Genomic DNA, 27,805 nt, shown 5'->3' on the forward strand with positions numbered 1-27,805 from the left:
TTTATTGAATGATAGTTTAAATACATGGAATATTTTGAGCATATTAAAAATATAAAATTTCGTTACCAACCGTTAGTTGTATTATATCCATCATTTATTGATGCTTCAAGTTAATTATTTTTCCCAATTTTGTAAATTTAATTTCGTTGTATCGTGATTTGATTTATACTTTTACTTACTTTACTACATATGATATATGTTATATAAACATTCATATGACAATAGTGAAACATTGGAGGGCCCATCCCTCTAAGAGAAAAAAATTAAAATATAATCAAGATGAGCATGAGATATTATTTAGAATTCATCATAAAATCTCAATAAGATATATCTTAAAGTGTGATGCAGACTACACTTTGAACTTGTTGCTGCTATAAAGTATATTTAGAACAGTTATATTTGTAAAAAAAACAATTGAAAATTAAAAAAAAAAAAAGATCACCAGAATGCCAATAGATGATTGAAAGTACTTTGAACTTATTGACAAACTCTTTTAGATACATTGAATGCTGGTCGGCACTGTCTTAATCGGTTCATGAAGTTCATCGAAATTGCCTTATTTTCCTTCAAAGAGTCCAAGCACATAACTATTTATCTAATTTTTCTTAGAGAAGCAACACTTATAATTATTATTACCAAATGTAGCTAGTTTTTAGGTACCAATCTAATATTTATTTATCTTATCTCCTCGGTGAAGCAACCGCTTGGCACATATTTTTCTTTTAAAAAGTTTTTGTGATCATAGGTAACTGTTTTTTTATTTATCTTCTACTCATTTATCATCCTCTTATGTTCATTTATTTGTAAATGTTAGTTTAATAGAATGAAAAAAGGTTAGAATAGTGGTGATAGAAGGTTGGTGGACAGCTGATTTTTGAGCAATTCCCACCTAAATTGGACTTCTTCTACGGAAGAGTTAATAGGGGGGCGGCCACTTGTCCTTGGAGCTGCTCCTTAGTATGTTTATTATTATTATTTTGATATTTCATAATAATTCTTGTATCTTCTTCTTTTCCCCTATTGAGTTATTGCAAACTAGACGTTGTGCGGATTATCATATAAAAAATGTAATCAAATTAAGCTTGAAAAATTAGTTATAACAGGTACAACATTATGTTAATGTATGATAAGACGATAGAAAATCATACATATGAGCAATCAATTAAAATTTGGAACAATTATCATGAGCATGCTACGGCCTATATTTCATATATTCTTTATTATCTCAATCTATATTATATATAAAGTAAAATGGCAAAAAGTTTCCCTATTGCTCTAGGAATAGTCCATTAGCAACCACTTTTTATACTATACTAGAGACCAACCTCGACATCCGCAGGATAGCTATAAAAAGAAGACAACTCCAATAATTCTTGAGGATATTACATGAAAATTTCCAATTAAAGCTAAATGTTTTAGATGTACTTATTGAATATTATTGTGCAAGGAATACTTGAAACGAAGTTTGTGTAGATATTTTTAATCCATATTATCATATTGAATCAATGAAATCTATGTGATTTTATCGTAAATCAAAACAAAATTAAAACAAAATGAAAAACAAAATCACACTCGATAGTTATTGACTACATTTACTTTCCATAACCACACAATTTATACTATTTTAAAAGTCCACATATATTATAACTTATTAGATAAAAATATTAATAGACGGAAGGAGTTACGAAATTGATTTTCCTTTGATTGAAAATACTTGATGGAAAACTTTTCCAGTTGCTTAGATTGGATAAAGGACACCGCAAGTATTATAACTTTTGTAAGGGGTGAGCATTTTCAAATCGATTGAAAAGTTATGGCCTTCAAGTTAATGTTTTACATATGTATGATGCTGGAGTGATAAAAAAAAGTTATGATCATCAAGTGAGCGTATACGAAAGTTATGACACTTGTGATGTTCCTATCCCATTTAGATGGAGGGTAAGCAGCAGCTCACTTTGTGCAATGCAATTCTTGTAATGAGGAGAAGGCTCTTGCTAGAATAATTATTAGTTGATCCCAACATGAGCCCAATTTATCCGGGAAAAGTGTCAAAAAAGTCATAAACCTTTGGCATTTGTGCCAATTTAGTCCTAAACCTTTTTTTTGTTGCCAATTCTATCCTAAACCTTTTGCATTGATGTCAATTTAGTCCTAAACCTTTTTTTGGTGTCAATTCAGTCTTAAACCTTTTGTATTGGTGCCAATTCAGTCCTAAACCTTTTGTATTTGTGCCAATTCAGTCTCAAACCTTTTGTCTTCATGCCAATTCAGTTCTTCCGGCCAATTTTGGCCGGATTTTGTTAACGTGGACACCAACCGGCCAACAGCCGGTCACCGGCGCTGACGTGGACAACTTTTAATAATATTTTAATATTTTTTTGAATTTTTTTTTATTTCTTTTCTTTTTTTTCCCTCCCCTACCTTCTTCCTTTAGCCAGTCGTCGGACCGGCCGGCGACCGGCCACTGGCAAGGATCACCTTCACCGGCGAGGTTGGGCCTTGCGCAATCGCTAGCGAGGCTCAAGCCCTCACCAGAGGCCTTTGACCTCGCGACCTCCAGCGAGGGCTTGAGCCTAGCCTGTGGCTGGGGGAGGCCCGACCTCGCCGGAGGCCGCGAGGTCGAAGGCCTCTGGTGAGGGCTTGAGCATCGCTAGCGGCTGCGCAAGGCCCTATCTCGCCAGATCTGGCGAGGGCTCGAGCATCACTAGCGGCTAAGCAAGGCCCGACCTCGCCAGATCTGGCGAGGTCGGGCCTCGCCCAGCCATGGCGAGGCAAGATCAACCTCGTCGATCGTCGGTCCGGCGACCAGCTGGAGGAAGGAGGGAAGGGAGGGGAAAAAAAAAGAGAAAAAAAAATAGATAATTCAAAAAAATATTAAAATATTATTAAAGTTGTCCACGTCAGTGCCAGAGATCGGCTGCCGGCCGGCCGACATCCACGTCAGCAAAATCCTGCCAAAATTAACCGAAATGACTGAATTGGCACAAAGACAAAAGATTTAAGACTGAACTGACATCAATGCAAAAATGTTTAAGACTGAATCATGTGGGGCCCCATATAGGTCTCTTGATACAACGGCTGGGATCAACGAAGGATCGTGTAAGTATTGCTCTTCTAGCTATTTAGAATCCTAGGCATGAAGCTTTTAGGTAGCTTTTAAAGAAGAGTTTGAAATGACGTATTTATTTGGATATCGATAGATTATCCCATCCTTCCTAAGCAAAACTTATGCATTACCAGCTAATTTATGACCAGTAATACCAAATATTTTTTTGAAGAAAGTACATGGTGCTAACTTTAGATTGTTTTGATGGATCTAGAAGTATTTCACAGATAATTAACAATCCTGTGAAACCCTTTATGTAGTCGTTGCTAGAATGTTTAGTCATATATCAACAACATCAACATATTTTAGCTTATGAAGTTGAATAAAAACTCCAATACTCATAAATTACAAACCTTGACAATTTAACCACATAATAAATTCACTAATGTACAACCACACAAATATTTCATTACATGTATGGTTAGTTGAAAAACTAAGTCAAAGAGGCAAAATAAAGTACAATCGAAGAAAAGGGGAAGAAAATATAAAGAAAGAGAAAAAGGGGCAACAAGTAGAGTTGATGAACTCAAATGCCACCCACCAATTTCATTCCCTCACGACTCCCCTTGTAGCACAATTTGAAGACCCTAGTTTAGTAATTTTTTTAGACAATTAGATAGATAGATTGGACACTTTATAATATTCATAAATAAATAAGCAAAAAAATCTCCACAAGTTATTATTTGATAATTTTTAAATGTTAATGCTTTTGCTAGATAACTGGATAGTTCATTTTTAATAAAAAAAAAATTGTTTGGCGTCGTTTTCTCACCGTAAATCAGGCCAGGCCGAGGTCATTGTCTCACCACTCTAGAATACCAAACGTGTAAAAGACTTATGACGGCCATATTAAATTTAAGTTTTTAATAGAGTGACTTTGCACCAGTTACTGTCCCCAGGAAGAAACTCGTGCTTGTCCTTAATAGCCAAAGTGAATTAATCAGTTAGTCGAATAAATGGTTAATACCACGAAAAATCAGTTTAGAATTTTTTGTAATATTAACCCTTGAATAAAATATGCAAATTTATCCATTGTTCATATTGTTAATTATTACAACAAATAATCGGTACTTATTGTCCGTTAAGGTTGGTCATTTCATTACTCCATAAAAGCCAATTCCCGAACCACACTTATGCTGAAACACAAATGTTTCTAGGTTCATTGTTTGAATAGAATCTTTAACCACAAAGTAATTCAATTAACCGCCTCCCCACTTTTAAGGTTTTTCCATCATCTAATGGATAAATTATCCAATCAGTACTAAACATATTTTACGGATGTTAATTCAGCCATAAAATTTTCAATTTTGTCAATTTAGTCATAAACCTTTGCACGAAATTTCAATGTAGTCCTTTTGGATAATTTTTATCGGAAATCGCTGACGTGGTGGTGGGCCACGTAGGATGGCCGACAATGACTAGACTGCGTTAGCGATTTTCAGTGAAAATTGACTAGAATGAATAAATTGAAATTCCGCGCAGAGATTTGGGACTAAATTGGAAAAATTAGAAAGTTAATGACTGAATTGATATCCATACAATATGTTTAGTACGGATTCGGGTAATTTTCCCTCATCTAAACGGTCAATTCTTTCAAATTTTGGAAGTTTTCTTCTTCTTTCCTTTCATGCGTATAGATATTTCATTAAACTTTTCAATGGCGTACCTTTTTGACATGCGAGTAATACTAGTAAAATGTAAACCTCACTACTTTTGAATAACTTAAAAGAGCGATGTTAAACTTATAATATTGGTTTACAAAATTGATTTGTAATGCCTTATACTGCGAGTAGCCCTCTAAATAAGAGGTTCATATTCAAGAACCAATAACGGCTTTACACATCCCAACCCTAAATTCGATTTGATTATATTCGTATATTTTCAGCTCAATTAAAATTAAGCTAAAGCGACTGGTACTTTATTCACTATTTTAGAAAATTAAAGATCAACTGATTCCAAATTTAGCATTAATAATAGGCAAACTTAAGAGTTCTAAAAAACAATTACAATAATAAACTTCCATATTGTTTTGTAGGGATGATCGATTCCCAGTCCGGTCCGATCCTACCCAAGATCCAGGAACTCGACCAGGAGGACCGGCTCCCAGTTTTTAGAACCATGGACCAGAACGGTCCGGTTCGGTTCTAATGGAACATTGGAACCAATCACTTATTGTTGTTACATTGAACAAAAGGAAATATTTGGAGTAAAAAAGTTCAACACTCAAACATTCTAGTTTGTGACTAAACAAAAGTGAATGTGACTGGGAAATGGAGGAAATGGAGCTTCAAGGTGACGTTCCCAGGGTCTCTTCGCTCAGTCATCTTCCTGCCCTTTTTTTCTTTGGGAAAAATCTCTTCCCTTTTTTAATTTGGAAAAGTTTATGGTGGTTAGAATTTAGAAATAGGGCGCATGTTTCTGTTCAGCGTTGCCAGAGTGTTGACAATTTCGTTTTTCTTCATGCCTTTTTGTATGTCCCCATCTGATATTAGGTCAGCTAGGAAAGGCAGATTAATTAGATTAGGGTTTCTACTTTCTACAAAAATAAAAAGAAATTTAAAAATATATATTCGGTCCGGTCTGGTCTGTCCGATTCCCACCTTGGAACCAGGAACCGGACCGCCTAGATACCAATTCTACTTTAAGGAACCGGGAACCGGACTGACACTCCTAGGAACCGGACCAAACCAGGCAATCCGGTCCGGTCCGGGCAGTTCCTGGTTCAATCGGTCCGTCTTGCTCATCTCTACTGTTTTGAGAGGATAATACACATATATAAATATACACAAATATGTGTACATGCTAATTCTCACAATCATGTATGTTTTTTTGTCAAAATCGAAATAGGCAAGGGCAAGCAACGCAGCTACTGTCATAAGCTGGAGCTTTCTATGTCATGACCAATTGAAGTTTTACCTTAGAGCTGACATAGGCTCAACAAAATTGATACTATACGTATGCCTTTTATCACTATATTGATAAAAGCTTCATGAAAGTACTTTAATTTCGTTTTCACCTTTCTTCAACAAAGTACAAAGTACAAATATCCTTATACATAAAATCGGAAGTTTCAGCATATCTAGTCATAAAAAAAATTTCCATCATATTTTATATTTTGTCAACCCCATAAAAATCATGGGATCTAGGATTTTCAAATTTGAAGTTAATAAAAATTATGTGTAATTCTTTTATTCAGGTCTTATGATTAAAAAAGGTGAAGCAACTGTAAAAAAAATGTAAAAGTATAACATTGAGGAGTGAAGTCTGTTTGATTTTCTTCCTGGTCATGTCTTTTTGGGAAATGTATGAATTCTATCAACAAAATTAATGCTGCGTGATTTGGATTCGATTTGATCATTTTACCACGTTCTCTATTCCTCAAAATTCTTAAAAAAAAGTTGTCTGGAAATTTTTTTTTGTCATTATGGTTAAGTGAAATTTAATATCAATAGACATAATTAGTACGAGAAAGTTTTTACTCAACGGGCAAGTAATCTAGAATTTTAGTAAAACAACTTGAGTTCATTAAGTGCATTTGATGCAATGACCATCAGTGAAATAATTATTTTGTTTTTCCGCAAAAAATATTTCAGAGAGAGATATTCTAAAATTATGTTGTTGTACTGTATCTATGTAATTAATCATAGCTTTGAATCATTATTAAGAATGCACCATGCGATCTGATCGAGTCGTTGGTTCATGCAGTCCGACTTAAGTTGTTGCTTAAAAAGATTAATGAAAAAGCAAATTAATTGCATTCTCGCTGTGCGAAATTACATGTAATCACAAAAGCGGGTTCATATATTAACATGTTCAAAATCCATAATCCATTTATTAGGTCATTTGTCAAATCATATTAAAGCAGACTAAATGAACCGAAAGAACAACAAACGTATCTTAAATATATTTAAATAAATTGACAAAATCGAATTTTGCAACTAAAGAGTATTTGATGTAATAATATTAGTCTTTTTTTATGTGTTTTTTTTATTCTTTGCATGTGGTACCATCATTAGCAAAAATCAAAAGTTGTTTTGATTAAGTGGATCCGAATATTTGGTCTCTAAGTTTATGCTTACGTTTAATCAAATTATCCGGAAACATATCACCTACAATACGATTGACTTTGATAAAAACCCATGCTAATTAACTTTTTATTCAGCAAAAGTACACCACAAGTGCCATAACTTGTGTACGGCGATCACTTTGGTGCCATAACTTTTTTTCGGATCACTTTGGTGCCAAGTCAGAGGAAAAGAGATCACTTTAGTGCCAATTTGGCCGGAAATCCGACGTGGCATTTTTTATTAATTTTTGAAGCCGACGTGGCTCGCTGGAGGCTGAGTCAGCATGTACAGTCAGCATTTTTAATTTTAAATAATTTTTTTAGAGTGTACGGTCAGCATTTTTAATTTTAAATATTTTTTCCTTTTTTTTCTTCTTTCCTTTTTCTTTTCTTTTCTTTTTCTCTTTTCTCCTCTTGGCCGGTTCTGGTGGCCGGCCGGCCACCAGCGAAACCCGGGAAGGGCTGGACGAGGCAGCCTTGCCCATGGCCGGCGAGGGCGGCCGACCCTCGCCGGCGACGAGGCGAGGCCGGCCCTCGCCGGCCCGAGCGAGGGCGCCCTCGCCCGACGCCGGCGAGGGTCGCCCTCGCCGTCCGACTCAAGCGAGGGCGACCCTCGCCGGCGTCGGGCGAGGGTCGCCCACGCCCGACTCGAGGCGAGGGCGACCCTCGCCGGCGTCGGGCGAGGGAAGCCCTCGCCTGGGCGGGCGAGGGCCGGCGAGGGTCGCCCACGCCCGACTCGGGCGAGGGCGACCCTCGCCCGCCCAAGCGAGGGTCGCCCACGCCCGACTCGAGGCGAGGGCAACCCTCGCCCGCCCAGGAGGGCCGGCCTCGCTTGTCGCCGGCGAGGGTCGGCCACCCCTCGCCGGCCATGGGCAAGGCCGCCCTCGTCCAGCCCTTCCCGGGCTTCGCCGGTGGCCGGCCGGCTACCGGCAACCGGCTGGCGAGGGGAGAAAAGAAAAAAAAAAGAAAAGAAAAAGGAAAGAAGAAAAAAAAAGGAAAAAAAATATTTAAAATTAAAAATGCTGACCGTACACGCTAAAAAAATTATTTAAAATTAAAAATGCTGACTGTACACGCTGACTCAGCCTCCGGCGAGCAACGTCGGCGTCAAAAATTAATAAAAAATACCACGTCGGATTTCCGGCCAAATTGGCACTAAAGTGATCTCTTTTCCTCTGACTTGGCACCAAAGTAATTCGAAAAAAAGTTATGGCACCAAAGTGATCGCCGTACACAAGTTATGGCACTTGTGGTGTACTTTTGCCCTTTTTATTCTATCAAAATGTACTTTCTACTGTGTAAAATTAACGGGAGAATTTTTCTTTTACAAGGAACGCGCATGACAGAACGTACTACATAATTAAGTTCAAATGCATCCTGATGATATTTGGAAAATGCACTTAAGTACACTACACACATCACATGAAATCAGACTGATTTATTAAACATACTCGCATCATCAAGCTCATGGCTTTTGACAAAGAAGGTATTGGCCACGTGTTAATTTTGTTGAGAAAATCCCTATTATATTTTGAAGTTGACAAAACTATTCATAATTGTGATCATGATCAATGTAAGAGCTGTTTGTATTTCAGGTTGTATTCGTGTTGAAAAAGAACTTTGATATGAAAAGGATTACGATTGACTTGAAGAACCTATGTGGAGCACACATAAAATCTTGGATATACTAAAGTGTTAAGTCTGTAGAATTTAAATCAATATCGTAATCAAAGTGTCTCTAGAAGAACAGTTGAATCTATCTAGGAAGCTGGTGTATCTGTCGCTTGAAAGGGTACTTCATGTATATCAATAGGATAGTGCATGGTATTGCATGAATATCAGCAGCGTACTAAGTGGATATGGACAGAGCACTATGTAGACATAAGCAGAATACTGAGTGGATATCAACAGTGTGTACATTGGATATTAGTAGCATGCCGGAGAGATAGATATACTGTGAATATCAACAGCACATTTTTTCTCACGAATTTCAAGAATATTATCTTAAAATTTTTATCCATTGACAGCTTGTAAACTGGTATAATTCCTAATATAGAATATCTAAATTGACCAAGATTATCTACACAATATATTCAATCACGCTAGATATCTTGATTGATTCCAAAAACAAGTTTGTTTCCATAGCCGAAGCACTCCATTTTTGGAAACCAAGATTTGATTGTATGGGCGATCAAATCAATGGAAATTTTGATTGATCAACCTCAACGGCTATCCAATCTTCTCAATAATTGTCCAATGGCAAGATTAGAGATTGATCCTCTTGAAGATTGTCCAATGGAAGCTAAGATGAGAAGAGTACAAAAGAAGACCAAGTCATCGAAGAGAGAGAGATCAAGAAGTTAAAATTCAAAATTTCAAGAGAGGTTTCCATCTTTTTGAATTGTCTTATGAGAGCTTAATATTGTAATCATTCGAGAAGTGTTGGCAGAGCTATAGTTTGTGCTTAGGTGTAAGACAGTGATACCTATCTGTTTGGATATAAGCAACAACAGCTTCGAGGAAAAGTGCTTGAGTATAAGGAGCACCTATTGCTGTAACTTCTCAACGATTAACTAGTGGAATCCAACTAATAGGCTATTAGTCTGGGAAAGTAGATGTGGGCTTACACCAAGCCGAATTACTATAAACTCTTGTGCTTTGTTCTCGTCTCTTTCTTCCTATTTACTTACTATTTGATAGAAGCACTACACTACACTGTTTGATATAATCAAAACTTGCTTATATCAACGTTCTATCTTACCTGGTCACGTTTATTTCAAACTTGGCACATTTAATTTCGCAAGATTTTTTAAATCACCTATTCAACCCCCCTTTAGGTGATACTGTTAGCCAACCTCAAATTCATTCAAAATAAAGTACATCTTTCCTAATTTAGAGTAAATCACCAACCTCTAAGACTACAGGTATTTTATGGAGCTTTCGACATATCCCTAGGTGAAAATGACTTCGCCGTGCTAATCAGGATCTATAGGTGTCCAATCTACTTAGGTTTAACGATAGATTTGGTTGGTGATGCCTCTTGAGTTTAATTAATGAGAAGAGTATCATCTTTGGTTCCGTGACCTAAACATAGGATGCGGAACACTCTCAAACTGGACATGTGAAATGACCAATCAAAAAGTCTGTTTGTAGTTCACGATCGAATCATTCATTCCATAGCATTTTTATGGCCTTTCTCTGATTATTCTCAAAAACAAATTTTTTTACAATTTATCGTCAAAATTGACGATTATTTAAATTAAAAAAATGTGAAAATTACATAGCAAAATACGTGTTAGTAATTGTATGTTGTGAAAGGTTTCGGATTTTATACGCTCAAGATAAAGTCAAGAGTGAATGAATTAATCAAAATTAAAAGTCATAAGATAGGGAAAATTTTCAGTCCATAAACCTTTCGACTCGAAAGGTTTATGACCGAATTGGCAAAAGTGCAATATGTTTAGGACTTTTTGGACAATTCCCATATAAGATATTTACAAACCCAATGAACCAAATTCCAATTTGGTTGCTTCAGGTGCTTTGGGAGGGAGCGTAGGGATTTTAGGTGGAAGGACGGGCATAGGAAAGTGACAAGAATATTTCGGGCAAGGACATATTAATATGGTAAATAATTGCTTGTTGTGATATGGAATGTGGTGCCTAATCACAAAAGTGAGGATGAAAATATGTAATTTTAAAAGTAGTGGATGCAAAGTGGTATCGAAGGAAAAAATTTCTATCTCATCAATGCCACGAACTTGTATCAGTAACTCGAAGCTTCCGTCCACAATGGCCGTCAAAAATCCCACATGGCAGCATTCGTGGACGGCCGCCTGGACAACGAATTTGCCATGGCAATGGACGCACGTTGCCACGTCGAACAAGAGGTGGTCACGTCAGATTTTTGATTGTCACGCCGCTATCACGTTAGACTTTTATGTGTCATGTGAACGGAAGGTATTTTCATCGTTGGTACAAGTTTGGGAGTATTATCGAGACAAAAATAAGATGGGGGGTATTGTTGTGCCAGGCAAATTATTAGACCACGTACAGCATCTCTCTCTCCCCCCCATTGTGCGTCCCGTCCGCTATATAAACGGTCGAAACCTCGTTCTCGTCTCCATCTCTGCGATTTGCCTCGAGGCATCTTCAACTCCCTCGAGCTAGCATCACTTCGTCTTCATCCATCCATGGCTGTCTCCGGAGCCTCCTTCACCCTGAACCACTCTCTCTTTCTTCATCCCCAACCACAACTGAAGAAGCCCTCCACGGGATCGCTCGGTGGCGGAGGCGGCAGAGCACACGGCGATGGTTTCACAGTAGGCCTTCGAAATCCTCTAAGCAAGAAAGCCTCTAAAAGTTTTTCACCCCTAGAGTTTCAGACGTTTGAATGGTGGCGTGGTGGTTTTCTCTTTCTCGTTTCAGATGTGCATGAGAGCTTCGTCTTCTGGTTCGACCTCGGATGGCGACGAAGGGAAGGGCAAGGTGATGCTGCGGACGGAGAAGGACGAGTGGCATATCAACTTTTCAGAGGACAAACCCACCACGCCTTTGCTCGATACCGTGAATTATCCAGTTCATATGAAGAACTTGTCCACGCCGGTAATATTTATAGTCCTCTGACTCTACGATCTCAGCGATCGTTTAATCTGTCAGACCAAGGCTTGGTTTAATACTTTGATGAAATAACTTTACCATTGTCCTGCTTCGAATAGTATATGTAGAATGATTGTCTTTCGCTTGTTTCTTTGCGAGTTTCGGAGCGATGAGTTTAATTTGAATGAATAATGTGCGTGTTAGGATCTTGAACAATTGGCTGCAGAGCTAAGGGCAGAGATAGTGCACTCTGTCTCAAAGACGGGCGGTCATCTGAGCTCAAGCCTCGGTGTGGTGGAACTCACGGTCGCTCTTCACCATGTTTTCAATGCCCCAGAAGACAAAATCTTATGGGACGTGGGACATCAGGTATAAGTCTAATCAAATTCATCAGTTAAAGATGAGAAATGTCAAGTTAGGGGTAAAATTGCACAGAAAGACGGCGTCGAAAATCTTTTGAGTATGTCGATATCAATCCTCTTGATGGCAAGAAACAGATTATGAACACTAAAGTGATGATTTTTGCAGACATACCCCCACAAGATTCTGACCGGAAGGCGGTCTCGGATGCACACAATTAGGAAGACTTCGGGGCTTTCGGGTTTTCCCAAAAGGGATGAGAGTGTTTATGATACATTCGGCGTGGGACACAGTTCTACGAGCATCTCCGCCGGTCTCGGTATGAGTTCTAAATTCAAAAGTCCATTTTCCACCATAATTATGTACAAGTAAAACAGCCCACAAACAAGATGACAACTCTTTCTTGTGAATGATGAAAAGGTATGGCGGTTGGGAGAGATCTCCTTGGAAAGAACAACAATGTCATTTCCGTGATAGGAGATGGAGCCATGACGGCCGGTCAAGCGTACGAGGCTATGAACAACGCGGGTTTTCTAGATTCTAATCTAATTGTCGTGTTGAATGACAACAAGCAAGTTTCTTTGCCTACTGCTACTCTTGATGGCCCTGCGACCCCGGTTGGCGCCCTCAGCAGCACCCTCACCAAACTCCAAGCGAGCACAAATTTCCGCAAGCTCCGAGAAGCTGCCAAAGTGAGCATCTCATCGATTCCATATAGTGATATGCGCATTTTTATCAATCCTTATCTGAACTGTTTGCACTCCTGTTTGTTTGCAAAGAGCATTACAAAGCAGATCGGGGGACCGACACACCAAGTCGCGGCTAAAGTAGATGAATACGCGAGGGGGTTCATCAGCGCCTCCGGTTCTACGCTATTTGAGGAGCTTGGGCTGTATTACATTGGGCCGGTGGACGGACACAATGTCGAAGATCTCGTGACAATCTTCCAGAAAGTGAAATCCATGCCCGCTCCGGGTCCAGTTTTGATCCACATCGTGACAGAAAAAGGGAAGGGGTATCCTCCGGCAGAGGCTGCATCGGACAAGATGCACGGTGAGACCAATTTTTCAGATCCTACTCCGGTATATGTCTTTCGTGAATCCTTATAGGACTCCCTTAATCTGATTTCGACATACTTCAGGGGTTGTCAAGTTCGATCCGAGAACCGGAAAGCAATTTAAGTCCAAATCCCCGACGCTGTCCTATACACAGTATTTCGCAGAGTCTCTGATAAAAGAAGCCGAGGTCGATAACAAGATCGTGGCGATCCATGCGGCTATGGGTGGCGGGACGGGTCTCAATTATTTTCAGAAGAGGTTCCCCGATCGGTGCTTCGATGTGGGGATCGCAGAGCAACATGCCGTCACGTTTGCTGCTGGATTAGCCACAGAGGGTCTCAAGCCTTTTTGCGCCATCTATTCGTCATTTTTGCAGCGAGGATACGATCAGGTGAACTAACATAGAGATTCCTAAAGCAAGTCCTGCTCCAGTTGTAAATTTTCCGCCCCGTCATTGATATCACCAAATTGAGGGTCATTTTGTGCAGGTTGTCCACGATGTCGATCTCCAAAGACTACCCGTTCGCTTCGCAATGGATCGGGCAGGTTTGGTTGGTGCAGACGGGCCTACACATTGCGGGGCATTTGACATAACATACATGGCTTGCCTGCCTAACATGGTGGTTATGGCTCCATCGGATGAAGCTGAGCTTATGCACATGGTTGCTACCGCTGCTTCCATTGACGATAGGCCCAGTTGCTTCAGGTTCCCAAGGGGTAATGGTGTCGGCGTGACTCTTCCTCCTGACAACAAAGGAATTCCACTCGAGGTCAGTCTAATTATACGACGTAACAATTTCTCGGTCTGAATAGTTCTCGACGCTCTAATCCAGTATGTCTTAACGAATATTACAGATAGGAAAGGGAAGGATATTGAAGGAAGGTAGCAGAGTCGCGATTCTTGGGTATGGATCGTTTGTTCAACAGTGTGTTGCAGCTGCAAATATGCTTGAGTCCATAGACATCGATATTACCGTCGCCGATGCAAGATTCTGCAAGCCTCTGGACACCGATCTCATCACCCAATTGGCCAATCATCACGAGGTACTCATTACTATCGAGGAAGGTTCGGTTGGAGGCTTCGGATCGCATGTGTCACACTTCCTAAGTCTATCCGGCATTCTGGATGGACCACTCAAGGCAAGTCTCTGGAAATTTCTCTGGTGACCATGAACTTAACACTAAACACTACTGATTATACTACAACTCTGAGAAGCGTACATGGACTGGCGTATCCCGTAACAAGCTAAGGTTTATGTACCTGGCTGTAGATTTTGTCCGTTTGAATCTATGAACATACACGTCGAACCTGAAATTCCAATTAAATGTCTACAACTAACAAGTTTCTGTTGATGTGCTTGTTTACAGTTGCGAGCTATGGTCTTACCTGATAGATACATTGAACACGGATCGCTGCAAGACCAGATTGAAGAAGCCGGGTTGTCCTCGAGGCATATATGCGCGACCGTCCTATCGTTATTGGGCAGGCAGAAAGAGGCTTTTCAGTTCAAGTGAACAGAAAAACTGAAGGCAATACGATCTGTCTCCCGATGAAGTCCGGATCATTACCTGTGCACATTCAAGGACTCACAGCAATATACAAGAGAGGGAAGTTGTACAAACTTGGAAGTTGGGAATTAATACGAATAGAATAAAATAAGATCTCGACTTTCATGTCTTGAGATCGCAGGGAATGTACAGAGACACTAGATATCGGGGACGGACCGGTCGGTAATTGCTATATTATAGCATACTCTTGATTCCTGGTCCCTAATCCAATCTGTAATCCAAACGACTATTGTTGTTTACACTTAAGTTGTTGAATGAGAAAGATTGATTCGTCTTCAGTTTCCAGAGAGACGAACAATCAATTCCTAATTGTTTCGCCGACACTTTGACGATCAAGCAAGCTTGACATGCCAAATCGTTCACCAAAACTCCTAACATAATTCCAGGCATGTCATTTATTAATTTGAATTGAGTGATGATTCTGTCTTCTAGGTTGCACATTAGCGTTACAAAAACAATGCTTCATGTGAGGAACGCTCATGTAGGAAGATGATTCCTCTGTTTTATGCAGGACGGGAAACGTACTAAGTTAAAATGTCCAATTTATTTGACGATTATAAAATGCAGATCGATGTGGTAAAAGAGAAGAAAAGTGGGAGAAAAAGGGTAGTTCATGTTTTGATTTCGTTGAAATTGGAGATATCTTCGAACATTTCTACCGTTTCATGCAAATCGTTATTTCTCAATTTAAATGCGAGTGATTGTTTTCTTCTTCTTTTTTTGCTGAAATCCACATTTAAGGGAAACATGAAACTTTGCCATTTGAAATATAGCCTTGCCCCAGCATTTCTGTGAATTGTTCTTTTCAGTTTAAATGCAAATGGTTTATAAAAATGTATCAAACAAATTAAAAAAATCTTAGCCAAATCGAAAACCCAACAAAATTGGACCGACCGAATAGCACAAACATGGCAGGATGTGTGACATGGCTTGGCCTATTATTTTTCACCCATCAAATTAGAAAAAACCCTATTTTAGTCACTGCTCGCCATTAAATTGGCCTTTATTATAGGGTTTCTTGTTTTTTTTTATGTCCATCTTACTTGTGCATAACTCACAATATAACTTATAATATGGTCACAAATTGCAACCACAAATAAACGAAAGAATAATTAAGTAGCTGGTCAACACTATGACTGAGAGACAACAACACATGAAACTATGGAAAGTGTCCATTTGATCACACTTCATTGAATATGACTATTTTTATGAAAAATAATCCAATAATCAACTTGATATATAGATTCTCACACAAATTATCGCACTAAAGGCATTGTCTTCAACATACTAATTGATTCATAACAAGTACAATCACGTTACATGAGATTTATGTATAGTGGTTTTGTCATGCAGAATTCTAGTTCTATGTACCACTATCTTGCAAAAACAGATATCGTTCAACAAGATAATCTATGGCATTGGTATACCAAGACAAATATGATGCGAAATTGCATTAACCATCCCTTAAAATTCAGTATTTTCGATGATGTGTATACGTGTGCGTGAATGTTTATACAACACGAAGAATTATGAAATACTAAAGTTAGGTAAGGCTATCCCTCAAATTTGAGCACATTACCAACAAGGAAAATGGATGGCTCACACGATGCATGCAGAGGACGGAGGTAGAGCATCGTGGGGTTGGCAGAGTATTCTACTGGGTAGGGATTCTATTTCATCATTGATGCAATGGAAATTGGAACTGGTTGCAACATCCGTATTAGAAGAGATGTGCTGCATTTGGTTCAGCATTTGGAAAAAGCCTTTGAGTAGCTCCAATTAACCACAAGTTGTGCCTTTTTTTTTATATTTTCTATGAAGTTAGGTTTTTACTTCAAGTTGCCGATGTCGTAGCATTATTTTGAACTGTCGATAGAGTCTTGTTTCGACCGTGATCTTGATTTTACTGTATGCTCAATGCATGAAATTAGAAATGACCAGGATGTTCGGTGATTGTTTGTGATTCCGATTTTTGTTGTTGTTGTTCTTTTGTCTGCATCTACTATTGGCAACATCATTTTGTCCGACTAAGTTGTGTGCGTTTTGATTTACTTCTACATCGTTAAGGGCGACGTTCATGACAATTTTACAAACCTTTTTTCATGCACAGCAACCTTTGAAATTCTGAGGATTCAGGGAGCAAAATGTTTATGTATAAATTTTATCATTAAATGATACTTGAAATGTGTGATGAAAAATACGTATGTACATATAACATTCAATGTCGTGATTTCGCAGACACAAAAAAACAAAAAAAAAACGTCACGATTTCTTGAATGCACTAAAAAGGGCTAGGCCTATGGATTTATTGCAAGTATATTTTGTGACGCAACAAGCTAAATAGTAATAACTCCGGATTAGTGAGACAATCGTGAATACTCTTTTATCTTTTTGGGATTATTTAGAGAGATTGGCTTGGTGATCTTGGAGTGGCGCTCGTTGGGAAGGGTCTAGCAAGGTTTGCTCGTAAACCCTTATCAAGTAGGATTGGTGCTAACCCGTGTCCTTCTAATGAGCAACCACTTGTCACTGTGCTTTTGACCTCATGACATGTGGTGGCACGTCACTACGACAATATTACCACGACAAGATCTCGCTTATTTACCATGTTGGCCACATCTCTACAAATTTCTCACTTGATGTCTATGAGGTTGCAACCCCCACCCAACTGTCCTCTATATCCTCGATGAGGACAGAGGAGGAGAGGGACCGATGTCGCTCGAGGTCGGGTGGCGTCGAGGTGGTCACAACCTCGATAGTTGCAAGGTCGCAACCACCTTGCCTGACAGATAGAGGAGGGAGAGAGCACGAGAAGTAACAATCGACCCAAGCAGCGGCACGAGAGGCACCGTCGCCGGCGCCAACTGGAGGAGTCGTGACGGTAACGGCATGATGGTTGGGTCCGAAGGCACCGGCTTATTAAGGCCAGAGTGGAAGGAGAGAGAGAGCTAGAGGGGGTAGGGTGTGGTATTTTTGGTGTAATTTCCTTAAATAAAGATAATGCATTTGAAGTGGAAGATTAACCTTAATGGGCATTCAACATGTGTCTTGAGACACTCATTAACAGAATTCATATAAAATGCATATAAGATATATGCACCTACACTTAAAAAAATTTCAGCTGTCGATTGGCCAACAAATTTGGTTTAAGAAATTCCATTAATTGAAGCTTTTCACTACTCACCATGATGGACATTATAGTAATTTCCACATAATCAACTACTCTCCCTCTCTCTAAACTACATCGATTGATTCCATTATCTCTTTCTTTCTCGTAATGCATATACTCCTTTTATTTTTTTTTGGTAACCTAGGAAACCCCCGCACGGCCGACAGCCGGGAGGTAAATCCTGGGGGCGACACGTGCTAGCCACCACACACGTGCACCGGTTAAGTCACCCTGCGGCGCCCGGGATTCGAACACTCAATCTTTTGCGAGAGGAAGAGTGCCCTTTCCAGCAGCTCCACCCAGGCGGGTGGTATATACTCCTTTTATTTGTCTCTCTCCCAATCTAAGTACTAAATATGGATTTAATGCACATGCACTAATGAACACCTACTCTTATACATGGATAAATCTAACTAATCCTATCTTAATCAATTACTCTCTCTCTCTCTCTCTCTCTCTCTCTCTCTCTCTCTCTCTCTCTCTCTCTCAAGTAAATTGATAAATTCAGTTTTTTCTTGTAATGCATATCCTCCTTTTATTTGTCTTTTTCTCGATCTAAGTACTAAATATGGATTAATTTAATGCACATGCATTAAAACACCAACTCTTATCTAACTAATCCTATCTTCTCTTGATCAAGGGACATTCTTTTTTCCTAATCCCGGTTTCATTGGGGTCGTCTAAGTTGACTTAGGAGGGTTGGGTCCTATAGAGAGAGAGAGAGAGGGACATGGGAAGAGCTGAATTTAGTCAAGCACTCCCCTCTAACTGAACTGAATTGACAGTGGCGAGGGTTGGCGGTCTAAGATGGGAAGCAGGTTTTAGTTCACCCACTTAACAATGACCACTCTCAACTTGCTTAGTTTTCAATTGCGTTAAGCATCTTGTTGGCCCACGAAAAAAAAAATTGAACATTTTCCTCATTTTCGAGCACCGCGCCAAATGAAGCTTTTGGCCAGATAACTAATTCTACATTGTTGAAGGGCTTTGGTTGCAAGCAGTGCCTCAGAAGTCTTAAATTTATTGAACGGCGATCAATTCTGTCATAAATTTTTAAATTTGGCCAATTCAGGATTTGTCAACATAATCCTTCCGATCGAAAATCGCTGATGTAGCTGGTCTAATTAGCGTCAGTCATCCTACATGGCACGACCGATGCTGAGGCGAACGATTTTTTGCAAATCTCTTCAATTTTCTGAATTTTTACTTTTTCCTTCTTTTTTTTTCTTTTCTTTCCTATTTCTTTCTTCTTTTTTCCCTATTTCCTTCCGCCGGTTGCCCGGTCGTAGTTCTTTCTTCTTTTTCTTCTTCAAGCCTTAACAATGCAATTTGTAAATTCCCACTCACGACCACCCTCCACGGTCGTAGCCGCAACTAAGAAGCTCGAGCTTCCAAGGAGCTCGAGATCTACGAGTTTTAAATTTCACAGCCATGGCAGCTCGAGCTCATCCATGATCACGAGCTTTGAGCTCGAGAAGTGTTAGCGACCTTCCAACTTGAGAAGCCAAGGGGGCCACGAGTTTCAAGCGTAAGCTCGAGTGGTCATGGCAATCATGAGCTTCGGTTGCAACTTTCAAGCTCAAACGGCCAATGGCCATGGCCGCGAGCTTCAAAGCCAAATTTGGTTGTGGCAGCTACAAGCTTCGAGCTGAAACGGCCATGGCAACCACAAGCTTCGAGCTTGAGCTGCCATGGCAGCAGTCGCAAGCCTCGAACTCGAGCGGCCATTGGAACAATACTGTTTCTTCATGGGCTGGTTCTCTCTCTCAATTAATTATGTTTAAGTGTTTATTTAGTCTGGCATAATAGTTTTGTAAGCGAATCATAACATTACACGTGTACTTCAACATTCATATCAGTAATTCGACAATCCATGCCAATAAAAATTAATTGACAAAAGCAAAAATTAGCAAAAGGAATGATGTGGAACATTTTAAAAAGTATAGAAATGCTTTTGAACCAAAAAATAGAGGTGCAATTTTTACTTTCGGGCAAAAGTAAAAAAAATCACCGTTGGCATACTTTAAATCGTGTCATTATTCCTGTCATAGTTTCTAGTGTCTTATTTTAAATTGAATGACCTTATTTAAGAATGAAGTTAAAATTAGCTTACATGATTTTTCAGGGTATTAGAAAAATCGAACGGATTGTTAAGGTCTATTTGATCATATACTGGCCAAATTCATCCGGACCGTTGATCATTCTGGCCCGCGACGAAGCTAACATAATTTAATCGACGGTCCAGACTATACTAATCGTGCAATATGGTCATGCAGTAACCTCTGTCAAAGTAAGCAGAGAGAATCCCCCCCATCCATGGAACCAAAATAAATACAAAAGCGCAGAGCGAGAGAAGCCGGCCCAGCCGAGGTTGTGTTGTGCGTAAACAGAGCCCGTATTCCATGTCTCTCTCTCTCTCTTCCTCTCCCTCTGTATCTGCAGAACTTCTGTTGAAGGAAAGTTGAAGAAAGCTCCGTCCTTTAAGGCTTCTCAGTCCCGCCTGTACCATCCTGTCCCGTTCGAGAAGCCTTTTCCCATCTATGGCCGTCGTCCAGCAAAGCGACATGACGCACGAGGGAGGTAAAACTTCGATGAATATGATTAAAGTTTCGATCTTTAGGACAGCATTAAAAAAGGGCCGATGTTTGTTTTTTTGTTTCGGGAAGGCTTTGTTGTGGGGGGGGGCCTCTTTTTCTTTGATTTCAGCAAGTGGTCGTTCCGATTTCCTTTTCCTGTTTTTGGGGGGGACTGTGTGCGGGGGTCTCTCCACCTTCCTCAAGCTAGACTGTTCGCGTTCTCGCCGCGGGGTTAAAATGGGTTGAAACACGAGAGACGCCCACCCATTTCACATGCTCTGTTTTCTCTCGCGGCGGCGAGACTAGAGTGCTGGACTGAACTGACGCTCCGATTTTTACTTATTTCTCGGCATCGTAGGAACAGGAGGAACCCAAGGAAGCGACGCGAGGAAAGAAGACGACGCGGGAGGAGAAGGAGGAGGTGGAGGAGGAGGCGGAGGCCAAGCATCCTCGTCGCCGAGAGGAGTGCTGGAGATCCCCATCGCGGGTTCGGAGTCCGACCACAGCGGCAGCAGCACTTGCAGCTGGTCCCCGCGAGAGAGCCGGAATCGTGGGTCGTCGTCGTCGTTGTCGTCGTCGTCCAATTGGAAGAAGGTGATGGACGCGTTGAGGAAGATGAAATCCACGAGGTCGTCGTCGCCGCCGCCTCTAGCGGGAGGGCGCGGCGGCGGCGGCGGCGTCTCGAAGCGGGAGGCGAAGAGGTTGGCGAGGATCCGGAGCGCCGACGACGAGGGCGGAGCCGGAGCCGACGGCGGCGGCGGCGTCATCGGCGTGCCGCGGACGCGGAAGCCGTCGTGGAGGAACTTCGACTATTCGGAACTCGCAGCCGCCACTGACGATTTTAGCCCCGGTAAATGCTTGTCTGAACCAACCCCCGTTTTTTTAATTTAGCTGGGTTTTAAATTGATATATATATATATATAATTTTTATTTACTAAAAAAACAATCAAATTTTCAAGAGCTAATACCACGAAAAACCCTAAATTGATGTACATGTGATAAATTTACCCTCATTTAGTTTCCGTTAAATTTTACTGTCAATTTGCTGAATTGGATGACACGTAGCAGTTGACAGGTATACCGGTTTGAGATTTTTTTCTTCATTTTTTCATAGATGTACATGTTTGGGATTTTTCATGGTATTAATCAAATTAAACTAAAAATATCTAAGGGTGAATTTGTCAAGGTGTACTAGCTTGGAATTTTTTATGGTCAAAAAAATTAATTTGGATAAATTTATCACATGTGTATCAATTTGGGATTTTTCGTGGTATTAACCTAATTTTCATAAGAAAAACCACTTGCAATTGACTGATTTAGTTTCTTCTTCTTTTTTAAAAAATGCAAATGCAAATGCAAATGCAAATGTGTTGGCCGCCGCAAATTGCGGAGCAAACCCCGGCCTCCTTGCTTGAACATATGATTGTTCTTTGCTTTTCCTTTGTCACAAGGGCATGCTTCGAATCATGATTATTCTTTTCCCTAGGAGCGTGCTCTAAGCAAGGTACGGATATAATGCTAGAAAGGTGCCACGTGGGCGGGGGGGTCTAAAAAGGTAAATAAAAGATCCCCCGACATGGTTAATTCGAGAAACCTAGGTTGACTCCCGTTTTAAAATCCCATCAATCACGTTACACTTTGTGAATTTGGGGAAATTCCAAATGATGTCTCAAATTGAAGGTGGAGGCGATAATGAATGCTTCGATTTTCAAATCATTAGTTATCTTAAGAAATAATGTATCGTAAATAGTAAATACTTTCTATTTGATGGCTTAACAAATCTAGTTGCAATAATTAATTAAATCGGTGGAAAAAGAAAATTGCTTTGTGAGCGTGACCGATAACTAATAAAACAGACCAGAGGGCATCAGTTTGACTTTGACTTTGACATTTGCAAGAGGACTGCGCGCAAAACCCAAGGAAAAGAGAGCAGCAGCGATTCAGGCGAAGGAAAGTCTGCTAACGACAAGTAGGCAAGTAGGCCAAAAGAAAAAGTTCCTGCTTTTTGCTTAATCCCGAGATTTGTTTGTCGACCCGACCATGCCTGTGCATAGTTTTGCAAACTACCAGTTCAACCGGACCTGGAAATATCTGTACTGGGATGCTCCTGTTTCTTCGCATTTCACGCTACTGTGAGCCGAATTTCGCACGGCGAAATGCGTAATGTGAGCGTTAGGATGTCGAAAAGATTAGACTCGTCACGAGTAGTTCGACGATGGAATTCGAACTCGCGACATATTGTCTGCTTTACAAATGTATCGAGGGCCATTGCAAAACGGGAGTACGATGAATATGTAGCGCAGATTCCTTTACGGAACTTGAGATCGTCACTCGTGCGCCTCGATGGTCGACAAACAGACTAGGATTTTGAGCTCGAAAACTTGTTCTCCTGTGCTGCCTGTATTGCCTGTATTGTTCCCCTGCCTGACTGAATAATCATGCTACTTTTCATGGCGAGTTTATAGAGAACTTGATCGGGAAAGGCGGACATGCGGAGGTGTACAGAGGTCGCCTCTCGGATGGCCAAACGGTGGCCGTGAAGAGGCTGGGGAAAAAAGAGAAGGAGGAAGTGGATAGGATCGGCGACTTCCTATCAGAACTCGGTATTGTAGCGCACGTTGATCATCCGAACGCGGCGCGGCTGCTCGGGTTCGGCATCGAGGGTGGATTGTACTTTGTCCTCCGATTCTCTCCAAATGGGAGCCTCGCTTCACTTCTGCATGGTGATGTTGAAATCCTCTATTCTAATCTACCTTCATGTTAGGTGGTTCAGTGTGTTTTATTTGCAGAGGTTGATACATTTTCGTTAAATTGTGACTCAGTTTTGGATGATCATTTTTGCAGGTTCGACGGGGATCGTGGATTGGACGACCAGGTTCAAGGTGGCGGTTGGTGTTGCAGAAGGATTGCAGTATCTCCACCATCATTGCCCGAGGCGCATCATTCACCGAGACATCAAAGCCTCTAACATATTACTAAACGAAGATTACGAGCCTCAGGTAAATCTGGCGTGGTCATTCTCCTCTAATCCGCCCATTATTTGAATAAGCTGGATATTTAAACGTCGATCCCATCATCTGCAGATTTCTGATTTCGGGTTGGCGAAGTGGCTTCCGGAGAAATGGGTTCATCACGTCATCTTTCCTATTGAAGGCACAATTGGGTTAGTACTCAAAAAGCCCTTGTTCGGAACTACTTGTTCTGATACTGATAATCTCATACGATCATTTGTCTTTCAGGTACCTCGCTCCCGAATACTTTATGCACGGAATTGTCGATGAAAAGACCGACGTCTTCGCCTTTGGGGTTTTGTTGCTCGAGCTCATGACAGGTCGCCGTGCTGTTGATTCGTGCCGACGAAGCCTCGTGATGTGGGTACGGATTAGTCCTATCCTCTCTCAAGAACTCCTGATTTGTGATGTTGCAAACTAAATATTCAAATAGATCCTGATCTTTTACCTCCTAATCTGATTTGAGTTCAATTTGTTTGAATTGTCTTTAGTTGCAATAATCATTATCTCCTGTCATACTGCGGCTGACATGTTATGTAAATTTACAAAACAATGCTCTACACGATCATTTCATCTTAAGGGATTAGGAGGCAAATAGAAGGGCTCAGTGAGGTCTCTATTGATAATCTATATTTTCTGATTGATTTTGCAGGCAAAGCCACTATTGGATGCAAATAACGTGAAAGACCTGGTCGATCCTCAACTAGGAGAAGCATATGACGAAGTTGAAATGAAGAGGGCGTCATTAACTGCTTCGATGTGCATCCATCATCTGTCCACGATGCGACCGAACATGAAACAGGTATTGTCCTGCTCCATCTTTTCCTTCGCCATCACTGGTCCTGTGAAATCTGACGAACTTAATTCTCAATTAAGAACTCTCATTTTGTGGCATTCATAGTTGGACATCTTCATGACAAGTTTGTTTTGTTAGTAGACAATCTTACAGTATCACTTCAAGCGGTGACCGCCTATCGCTTAGCTACAATGTGAATTTTGAGGTGGACTGTGTGCGTTGATGCAACTCCTATGATCTTTATCTTTGCAGGTTGTGAAGATTCTGAGGGGCGAGGATGGAACTGTGGAGTGGAAACAGAAGTCAGTTTCGAGTAGGACGCTCCTCCTCAACGCTTGTGATGCAGAGGACTACAGTTGCTCGACCTACCTTGACGACCTAAATCGCCACATGCAGCTCGTATTGGAGTGACATGCTCGTGTCGCTGCCGGCGCTCCTGCCCGTGATGGTCTCTTGTCTAAAGGGGACAAATTCTCAAGAGGAACTATGCAATGATCTGCATTTTATGGTCAGGTCAAAGGAGATTCCGCCAGCTGCTCCTTCTTACTTAGTAATATGACTAGTAGTATTTAAGGTAGCTGGAAATGTGATGTATCAATGGAGAGAGAGGGACAGAGAGAGATCACAATGCTATTGATGTGTGATGTGTTTGTATATGTATTCTGTATTATCAACCCTTCCCTTTTTCTTTTCTTTTTGGTCAAAATATCATCCCCTTTCGGTTGATGCAAAGCATGGCTAGTTGCAGTCACGAAGCTAAATCCATGGCCCCAACTCCATGATTTTTGTCCCTGACGCGGCATGGAAGCATGGGTTCTTGACCTTGATAAATGGGTTAGACAAAAACAACCAAGAGGAGGGTGAATCAGTTGTCTAAGGAAAACTTGAAACGTCTTCTTTTTCTGCATAAATTGCTGGACGGCCCCGTACAACGTGCATTGGTGCTGTAGAAAAAATCGTGTGTATGTAGAAACAATTATTTTCTATCAGCAGAATACAAAGGAGTTTGTAGAATGGAAGAAGTGCAGAACCTACTCACAGTGGTTCAGCAGCCTATCCAGTTGGCCTACTCTGCTCTCCCAGCTCTAACAGTCCAAATCAAGGCTGTAATCCTTGAAATGTTGCAACGCCTGAAAATGGTTCCTTCTCCTTGTGGTCGTGCGTATAAAGTTACAAGCAATCATATACACTTAATACTCTCTTCTCTAGTTACGAACGCTTAGACTTCTACACAGAAATACCAATTCGATTTGCACAGCTTCTACAAACAAGAATAAGAAGGAGATGCACACTTAGAGCATAGACTAGCTTTTATCCGTTTCCCCCAATTCTATCAATTTCCTCGTGTTAAATTTGTAGCTATGAGATCCCAAGTAACTATTTGAAATTCAAATCTCACGAGCAGTCGTTCATTCTATCATCTGCCATTTCAAAACGTCAAATCTCTAGCTCCGTAGAGGCAATTTCTCAAACAGCCTATCATCCTCTGTTGCCTGTCCAAATACGGTAAACTAATCAGATCTCCTCCGGTCCGTTTTAAATGGATTCCAATGCCTGAGATCAGTTGAGAAATACCAATTCGAATTCACAATCGAATTCATAACCTGGATTGTAGAGGCATGCTGTAGAACCGCTATAGGGAGAACACCTCCTTCGATCCAAGCCTATCCAAATTATTCCTAACGCTTATATCTTTCAATGTCTGAGGTTCCGACCTTGGAATCGGACTGGACCATTCGTAAGCCTATCATATGCCATAGGGGTGAGCGGTTCCCGGTCCGGTCCGGTTCCAAGGTGGAACCGGGAACCGGACCGAGAGAACCGGTTCCCAATTTTGGGAACCTCGGACCAGACCGATTGGTTCTAGGACCGGGGACCGGATCGGACCGTCGGTCCGGTCCGGTCCAATGGAATCGGTTACTTAGAGTTTGGGATTTTTTTTTTTGTCAAACACTTAAGGTTTGGTTCACATTTTACTAATTTTTATCAATGAATTTATGTCAATGAAATTCATTTAGGATTTAATTCACATTTTACTAATTTTCATCAATGAATTTATAATAATGAAGTTCACTTAGAGTTTAATTCACATTTTATTAATTTTTTTAAAGAAAAAAATAACAAAAATATATATTAAATAGTCGGTCAGTCGGTCCGGTCCGGTTCCCTTGGAACCGGAACCGGTTCGAAACCGGTTCCGCTTTTAGGAACCGGGAACCGGACCGATAATCCCGAGAACCGGACCAAACCTGTCGATCCGGTCCGATCCCAATTTGGGCGGTCCAAGTTGCTCACCCCTATGCCACATCGATGCACTTCCATTGATGCATATGGGCCTTACAAAAGGGCCTCATATATGGGCCTTAAAACACCGAACCGGGCACAACAAAATTCAGTTCTTCGGGCTTCTCGTTGATCGATGTCTGCTTTCCTTCTTCTGTTTTAGCTTCCTTGGGCTTGCACAGTCAACGGTCTCAAGAAACTTCGCAGCAAGCGCGCATGGAGACATACGCATCTTCGACCTCAGATTGGATCGCCAGAACAAGACCCTCCACTGCTTCAGATTGAATGGTCCGAATTTCTTCCCCAAGAAGTTTCGCAAGAAGGCGAAGCAGCGATGCCCACTGAAGTTCTCGTCCAGTTCGTCATCCTCGTCCTGTCCCTCGCCATGCTGTTGTTCGCCGTCCGGCGACTCTCCGCCCGACCCTCCACCACGCTCCGGACCAAGACCCGATCCGCCGCCGCCGCCGCCCAGTCGAACCGCCACTTCCTCCGGGCGTCCAGCCTCCTCGTCCGGGCCCGGTCCTCGCCGACCCACCACAGCCACCGCGCCCAGGCCCCGACCCTCGCCAGGGCCGCCCTCGCCGAGGCCGAGGCCGCGATCTCGCAGTCCCCGAAGGACGCGGCCCCGCACGTGCTCAAGGCCCTGGCCCTGGACTCGCTCGGCCGCCGGAGCTCGGCGCTGAGGTCGCTGGACCTGGCGCTGTCGGCGCCGCGGGCGAGGTCGCTGTCGGGGAGGGAGCGGGCGGAGGCGCTGGCGAGGAGGGCGGAGCTGAAGCTGGGGATGGGGGTGGGGGCGGCGGCGGCGGCGGGGAGGGGGAGGAGGAGGAGGAGGAGGGCGGAGTCGGCGGCGGAGGACGCGAGGGAGGCGGTGAGGGCGGCGCCGGGGGAGGCGCCGGCGTGGCGGGTGCTGGGGGAGTGCTGCGAGCGGAAGGGGCTGAGGGAGGAGGCGAGGAGGGCGTTCGAGGAGGCGCTGAGGATCGAGCCCGGGTGCGATCCGGCCCGTCACGGGTTGGACCGGTTAGGCTCTTCTTGATTTATTTTTTATTTTTATTTTTTCGTTTTTTCTTGTCTTTCTTTCTTTTCTTGTAATCTGAATGGCAAAGTTCAAGAGTTTTTAGTGGCCGAAAAGCTTTTGTAATCGGCCAATTTGAGAGCCCGAAGAAGAAGATTTGCCAACTGGGTAAATATTAACGGCAAAATTTGCTTGTTTTTTCA

At 41.5% G+C, this 27,805-nt stretch overlaps 3 protein-coding genes across 4 annotated transcripts; all 3 read left to right on the plus strand.

Moving 5' to 3' along the window:
• The first annotated feature begins 11,269 nt into the window (after window positions 1-11,269).
• On the plus strand, window positions 11,270-15,038 carry LOC115676984 (probable 1-deoxy-D-xylulose-5-phosphate synthase 2, chloroplastic). Its single transcript, XM_030600037.2, has 10 exons — window positions 11,270-11,491; window positions 11,598-11,774; window positions 11,973-12,137; window positions 12,297-12,447; window positions 12,549-12,820; window positions 12,908-13,181; window positions 13,270-13,577; window positions 13,675-13,956; window positions 14,042-14,326; window positions 14,555-15,038. The coding sequence occupies exons 1-10, from the start codon at window positions 11,363-11,365 to the stop codon at window positions 14,699-14,701; spliced, it is 2,190 nt and encodes a 729-aa protein (XP_030455897.1). The 5' UTR covers window positions 11,270-11,362; the 3' UTR covers window positions 14,702-15,038.
• Window positions 15,039-20,226: 5,188 nt separating this feature from the next.
• On the plus strand, window positions 20,227-25,013 carry LOC115676951 (receptor-like cytosolic serine/threonine-protein kinase RBK1). 2 transcript variants are annotated; one of them, XM_030599993.2, is made up of 8 exons: window positions 20,227-20,504; window positions 20,865-21,350; window positions 22,966-23,223; window positions 23,345-23,499; window positions 23,584-23,663; window positions 23,740-23,875; window positions 24,164-24,313; window positions 24,560-25,013. In XM_030599993.2, the coding sequence occupies exons 1-8, from the start codon at window positions 20,465-20,467 to the stop codon at window positions 24,716-24,718; spliced, it is 1,464 nt and encodes a 487-aa protein (XP_030455853.2). In that variant the 5' UTR covers window positions 20,227-20,464; the 3' UTR covers window positions 24,719-25,013. The 2 variants fall into 2 exon arrangements, with proteins under 2 accessions (XP_030455853.2, XP_030455851.2); XM_030599991.2 differs by having other exon boundaries at window positions 20,228-20,504; window positions 20,859-21,350.
• A 1,706-nt stretch (window positions 25,014-26,719) lies between these two features.
• LOC130135612 (uncharacterized) lies at window positions 26,720-27,805 on the plus strand. The gene has a single exon (XM_056305198.1). It carries the CDS (start codon window positions 26,925-26,927, stop codon window positions 27,621-27,623), a length of 699 nt encoding a protein of 232 aa, XP_056161173.1. The 5' UTR covers window positions 26,720-26,924; the 3' UTR covers window positions 27,624-27,805.

The sequence above is a fragment of the Syzygium oleosum genome, unplaced genomic scaffold, assembly GCF_021117445.2.
Source record: "Syzygium oleosum isolate NSW1041296 unplaced genomic scaffold, Sole_v2.1 Sole_v2.35, whole genome shotgun sequence".
Taxonomy (NCBI): Eukaryota; Viridiplantae; Streptophyta; class Magnoliopsida; order Myrtales; family Myrtaceae; genus Syzygium; species Syzygium oleosum.